Source organism: Erinaceus europaeus, chromosome 9 (assembly GCF_950295315.1).
Source record: "Erinaceus europaeus chromosome 9, mEriEur2.1, whole genome shotgun sequence".
Lineage (NCBI taxonomy): Eukaryota > Metazoa > Chordata > Mammalia > Eulipotyphla > Erinaceidae > Erinaceus > Erinaceus europaeus.
Window position 1 is genome coordinate 55,248,907 of NC_080170.1, and position 6,928 is coordinate 55,255,834.

The following is a 6,928-nucleotide window of genomic DNA, read 5'->3' on the forward strand; positions in this document are numbered from 1 at the left end:
TTTCCCTTCCAGCTGACTCTTGGGCACTGGCACTGAGGTGTAGTAAGAAGTAAAATGTCTCAGAAGAAAATCACTTATTAGCAGCCCAGTGACAATCCTGGATAACATGAGCTTCACAAAGCTCAAATGAGCTAATAACTCAGGCTATTCTCCTGTTCCACCCTCCCTGTGGACAGTCAAACCCTGGTAGACTGCCCACACATTCCACAATAATCTACTCATCCATCTTTCTGCCCATTTGAAAATATTTATTGAGTATTCACCAAGTCCAGCAATGCCCTTAACCAAAGAGAGTGAGATACACAGTTACATCTTTAAAGCATTTCTTTTTCTCCTGGCCAGATGGGATAATGCCTGGCACATAAGATCATTAAATAAATAAATGGCTGAATAAATGAGTGAACTCACTGTGTATTAGGAGAAGTGAGACACAGGTCAAAAATAGCTCCAATGAAGGCCCAAAGCAGTGACTGTTCTAAGAGGTCAGAGTGTGGGTTTTCAGGGGAGGGAGGGAACTCTTTAATAACAGAAGGCAGGAGGACTTCATGGAAGAAGGACTGGTCTAGGAAACAGTGGAAAGATCCCAGTGGGTGTGGTGGGGGAAGGAACTCTGGAAGGATCAGCATGGACAAATTTATGAGCAATAAAATCAGCTTCCTATGCTGAGTCAAGAGTTGCAGAAAGCCAGCAAACATAGCTGTGTGGTAGGGACTTGGCAGTTCAAGGTAGGGCCTCCTTTGATGAGAGGGAAAGTAACAGCACTGACCAGTCTCCAAACTGCTATCCTGGGCATTAAAATAAGGGCTCATTTTATTTATTCATTCATACATTCATTCATTCATTCATTCATTCAGATAGAGACAGAAATTGAGAGGGAAGGTGAGAGGAAGAGAAAGAGAGAGACCTACAACATTGCTTGACCACTCGTGAAGCTTACTCACTGCAGGTGGGGACTGGAGCCTTGAACCCAGATCCTTGAGCATAACAACATGTATGCTCAAGTGGGTGTACCACCACACAGTCCCAAATATGGGCTCAGAGAGAGAGAAGGGAAGAAGTGCTCCATTAAGAAACTGTAGAGGTTCAGCTTCCACCAACAGACTTCAGGGTTCAAAGGAGACATGGACAGTGTGAGCAAGAGATTAGAGGAGAGGTGGGATGAACGAGATTGAGATTGGGCAAGAAGGTTAGGAAGACCTGAAGGGTGGCAGGGGCTAGACAAGGCTGGAGGTGATGGGTCCCCCTATAGTTAGTTTGGGGGAGCAAGGTCTGAGAAAGATGGGAAGCCCATACCCCTAAGAGTTGCCAGATGGGAGGAGAGACAACACAGCATCCTTGTCCTCTCACTGCCCTTTGTAATCATGTGAATCACTGATAGAAGTCAGAAACTTACAGTTCCTGACTAAAACAGAGTCTGACTCAAAATGAGAAAACCACTTCTTAAGTTATGTCGTCTTAGGAAACACGTAATTTGAGATCCAGATCCCTGCTGGTAAAATTATATAATATTCATCTCAAGTGGGATGGATATATTTCTCTAGCCCTCATTTCATTTTTTTTTTGCTCCACCACCACCATCCATGGTGCTCCCATGTGGTGCTGGGGCAGAACCCCAGAGACTAACACAATAGGTAAGGCACATGCTCAATAAGTTATTTCCCAGCCCCATTTTATTTTCTCCATCATTTCCTGGGTCATATTCCTAGATTATTATCACAAGCTCACAGAGACGTGTGGCCGTAATGCTTCGAAGGGTGTCCTTATGTGTCTTCAGTGTCTCCTGGACCAGACTATGTACTCCTACAGACTGAGACTTCCTGTCAGTCTCTAGCTTAGGGTAGGGTGGGAGTGTGGCCCAGGGAAGGAAATAGAGGCTCTTGGAACATTTCAGTGCCTATGGAAAACACCTTCTGTTTTTTTTTTTTTTTTTTTTTAGTATTTTATTTATTCCTTTGGTTGCCCTTGTTGTTTTATTGTTGTAGTTATTGTTGATGTCATCATTGCTGAATAGGACAGATAGAAATGGAGAGAGGAGGGGAAGACAGAGAGGGGGAGAGAAAGATAGACACCTGCAGACCTGCTTCACTGCCTGTGAAGCAACTCCCCTGCAGGTGGGGAGCCAGGGGCTAGAACCGGGATCCTTCCACCGGTCCCTGTACTTTGTGCCATGTGCACTTAACCTGCTGCGCTACCGCCCGACTCCCACCTTTTTTTAAAACTAGTTCCAGAACCCTAAAATGATTTCCCCTTTTGTTCTGAAGTGGCAATTTTCTGTCATTTCCAGAGATGAGAAACCAGGACTTTGTACACCTGCTAAATGGAGTTGAATCAGAGGGGGCAGCTAGTTCCAGGAGAAGGTAGAGGGAAGTTGCTTTGGGGGCCTTCAGTGGAGTAGGTGGAGTCGAGTCCCATAGGTGAGCTCACCTGCCAGTCTAGCTCTGAAACAGGTGTGGATTTGCCTGGGCTGAGGTGGCTAGGAAGAGGGAAGTCACAGAAAGCAAAGAACTCTGAACCAGAGGTTACCATTGCTGTTACCAGTCAGCCTAACCCTGTATGAGCTACCAGTACCTGGTAGGTTCTGGGAGTAAGGGAGTGCCACCATGGCAGGGAAGATTGGGCCTGTGTTGTGGACCCTCTATACAGGTAAGGAGGCCTCTTTCCCAGTCTAGCACCCAGGGTTGGGTAGATAAGGGACAAGCTGCTGAGGGCACTCCTTGGTAACACAACTATTTATTTATTTATTTATTTATTTATTTATTTATTTATTTATTTATTTATTTTTTACCTCCAAGATTATTGCTGAGGCTCAGTGCCAGCACTATGAATCCATCAATTCATCGATTTTTTCCTTGTCTTTTAATTCAATAGGACAGAGAGAAATTGAGAGGAGAGACAGAGAAGAAGAGAGAAGGATAGACACCTGTAGACCTGCTTCACCACTTGTGAAGCAGACCCCCTGCAGGCAGAGAGTAGGGGCTTGAACCTGGGTCCTTGTGCTTGGCAACATGTGCAATTTGCCAAGAGTGTCACCACCCAACTCCCCTATATCCACATCTTTAGTTGACATGATTCACAAATTTCAGTCCTAAAACTAGCTTCTCTCCTGAGCTGCAGAACCACAGGTCAACGGACCATATGACTTCTTAGCTTAGACTCACGAGCTGAAAACCAAAGTCATTGTTCCCAAACCTGGGTCTGAGTTCTGCATCCACAGAATGGCACTCCATCATCCATCCAGGAATGAAATCCAGGAACTTAGCATTTACCTGCCATATAATAAAGCACCCCAAACTTAGTAACTTTAAACAGTGATAATCACTTATTTTGCTTGTGAATCTGCTATTTGAATAGGACTTGGCAGGACTAGCCTGTTCCAGGTCACTGCAATTCAGTGGGGAAAGGTTGGGTTTTCTCACAGCATGGTGGTTGGGGTTGGGGAGCAAAGAGAAAAGACAAGGAATCTGCTGTTTTCTTAGGTTCTGGGCCCAGAAGCTGACCCAACATCCCTTCTATCATAGGTTGTTGGTCAGTCACAGAACTTGGAGTCAAGGGGAGGGCAGATGAACCCTGCTCCTGCATGGAAAACCTTTCAAAGTATTTTGGCAGTGCATTTTACAATTATCACTTCACTCTTGATATCTTTCTTCTAACTCTGAGCTATAAACTCATCTCTATGCCCTGATGATTTCAGCTCTCCCGAAAGCTACAAATCTTTTTTCTATTTCCTCTGATACTTCATGATGCAATCTGCCTTTTCCAAATTACTTCCATGGTTTTGAAGTGATCTTTAAGCCTATTTTGCTTCTTCCCCAACCTGTTCTCTCCCTTGGAGTCATAATCTGTTAAAGTGAAATATTGGCCCTACTACTACTCCTACTTAATTCCCTGTAATGTTTCAGATAGACTTAAATCATTGTCACTACAGATTAGATTTAGACCAACCCCACATTCTTTTTTTAAATTTCTTTATTAGGGAATTAATGTTTTACATTCAACAGTAAATACAATAGTTTGTACATGCATAACATTTCTCAGTTTTCCATATAACAATACAACCCCCACTAGGTCCTCTGTCATCCTTTTTGGACCTGTATTCTCCCCCCCTACCCACCTTAGAGTCCTTTATTTTGGTGCAACATTCCAATTCCAGTTCAGGTTTTACTTGTGTTTTCTCTTCTGATCTTGTTTTTCAACTTCTGCCTGAGAGTGAGATCATTCCATATTCATCCTTCTGTTTCTGACTAATAACATGAATTTTTCAAGGTCTATCCAAGATGGGCTGAAAACAGTGAAGTCACCATTTTTTATAGCTGAGTAGTATTCCATTGTGTATATAGACCACAACTTGCTCAGCCACTTATCTGTTGTTGGACACCTGGGTTGTTTTAGCTTCTGGACCTGCCCTACCTTCTCTCACACCCTCACCTCCCATATCCTCACTGCCCATACCCACCTCTTGGCCCATTTTTCTCCTGGGTCTCCTACTCATCTTCTAATCTCAGTTAGATGGATTCTTCCTTTTTCCCAAATCCTGTTACATCTTCTCATTGAATGTGTGGAATTTTCTATGGTGGGACTCTACATTGATCTCTATGGTTATTTATTTTCTCCCTAGAGCCCAACACAAGCTCCTAGCTACCTTCACTAAACCAGTTGAGCCTCATCAGGCCCCAGACTGATTAAAGTGTGTCAGTCTTCCCCTGTCTTCCCTCCAGCAGTACGTACTTTTCTCTATGGCTCAGCTTATTTCTCTCAAATCTGCCTATCCTGATTGTCTTTCTAGAGTCAATGGGTAGGAGGGACTCGTTGTCTATACGGACTTATTCTTTAAGTGCTATGCCTCCCCTTCCTGCCTGATGTTAAGCATTTCAGCAGGAATTTCTCTCACCAATGAAGGGTTTAGGAGGATAAGCATTAGGCAAGGACATGTTGACCTGGCGGTCAGATTCAGTGAAACTAGGGCTCTGCCCACTGAAGTTGTTTGTTCCCAGACCACCACTTGGAACCCACCTCCTCTGTTACCCAGTGACTTTTTGATGACTTCCTCATTTTCTCTGTTGACTCAGTGATGCCATAAACCTGGTGACACACTGACGCCCACAAACTGAACTTCACAAAGTTCATATAAGAAGATCATAAAATATCGGGCCAAGGTCCCATCAGTGCCTGCAGATGTGCCCACACCTGCCTGCTTATCTCTGCATTTGGAGCCAGTGATAGATCCCATCTGTGCCCCAACTAGACTGATCCTTTTCCCTCTGCATCTCTCCCTCCTAGCATGGCATGTGACTTCTTCTGGCTTCTCCTCCTTCTTACGCTTTCTCGGTGTTTCTTCCCTGTAATGTACAATTCTCTATGAGTTCCATGTGTCTGGACTAAGGACACCATCTCAAGCTCCCTCATGACCTTTGGCTCTGACTTTGCCACCTCCCTGTATAGATGCCCTCCCTGGCAAGACAAATTGCCCTCTGTCTCCCTTCCTCACCACCCTCTTGACATAAAACTGTAATGAGGCTTGACCAGATGCTTGTTGTGGAGTAAAACAAACAAAGAAGCCCCCACCCCCCTGCCAAATCTCTCCATGATCTAGATTCTAGAGAATCTGGGTAGAGGGCTGCATGTTAACATGCAGAAGGACTTCAGCAAAAAATCCTGTTGAGGGGATATCTCTTGAAAGAATCTCTACAGTATTCAGTTCACTGTGTTGAAAATGTGTGCAAAAGAGGTGGAGGAAGATGTACATAGAAGCTTCCATATGGCCACAGTGTATTTCAGAAGGAAATACACTGAACTAGCCTCTACCAGGATGCACTGAAAGTGACCACCAACTACTTCTTAGGCAGGAATTCTGTACAAGCCACCAAGACAGCAAGGCCTTACAAGCACCTGGTTCTGCGCAAATCTCTCAGTGGGAACAAGACCAGTCTCTGACAGAAGTCAGACCATCTTCCCAAATCTACTACAGACTCTGTCAACATGAGAACTGCACTCCCAATAAGCAGCAAAGGCTGAATTGTTCCTAGATGCGGGCATTCCCCAATCCAAGGGGGGGCATGAAGCAAGTCTGAACATTTCTCAGCACCTTGCTAAGACCCCAGGAAATTTCACTGAATTAACTGGAGTGCAAAACTTCTTGAAGATAATGTAGAACAAGCAATTCAGCAAATACGCCTTGAGTGCCCAAGTGTCATTCTTCCCCAGCTGCCAGTCTCAATGTGCTGGTCTGTCCTATCCATCCTTGCGGTCAAAACAACCCATCTGTAAGCTGCCCCCTCCCTGACACAAGTACTTTCTCCCAGAATTGGTCCTGGGCACTCCTGGGTCCTTCCCAGAACCTAGACTAAGACTGTACTTTCCCTGAACAAAGGATTGTCTCTGAATAAACACACTTTCAAGGATCCCATGACTACTGTGTTTAACCCAGCAGTTCCATCAACATTTTATTCTCTCCTCTGATGTACTACTTTTCAATTAGTTCTCCAGAGACAATATTTAGCAAGAGTCATGGGGCTTCAAGCTTCGTGTCCACACCATAGCCACTGTGGGGAAGGTGGTGTGTGGGGTGGGTTGCCTGACCTCTCCTCCTGAGGCACCTTGCAGACTCGTTCCCTTTACAGGGGCTACTTTAGATACTGTGGCATTTTTTTACTTTTATTTTTTATTTGTGATTAATAATATTATATGAGTACATTGTATAGTTTCACACTACACCCACCACCAAAGTTCCGTGTCCACACCCTACCACCTCCCAAAAATAATCACCATAGTTCTTACAAGTCTTAGAAACAGTTTTCTTGCTTTTTTGTGTGTGTATGTGCAATTAATCTTATTTTGTTGCAAACCCCCATACCTTCTAAATTCTATAGAATCCATCTGTTTGTTATCAAGGAGTACTGGTTGAGTAGTTCTGGTGCTTTCACTTTGCTGA

General features: G+C 44.3%; 1 protein-coding gene across 1 annotated transcript in view; it reads left to right on the forward strand.

The window, feature by feature from the left end:
- The first annotated feature begins 2,505 nt into the window (after nt 1-2,505).
- GPA33 (glycoprotein A33) overlaps nt 2,506-6,928 on the forward strand; it is a 27,963-nt gene continuing 23,540 nt past the window's right edge. Inside the window, exon 1 of the mRNA XM_007528777.2 lies at nt 2,506-2,643. Within this exon, the coding sequence (XP_007528839.1) occupies nt 2,601-2,643 (43 nt within the window). The 5' untranslated portion in view covers nt 2,506-2,600. The remainder of the gene's footprint in view (nt 2,644-6,928) is intronic.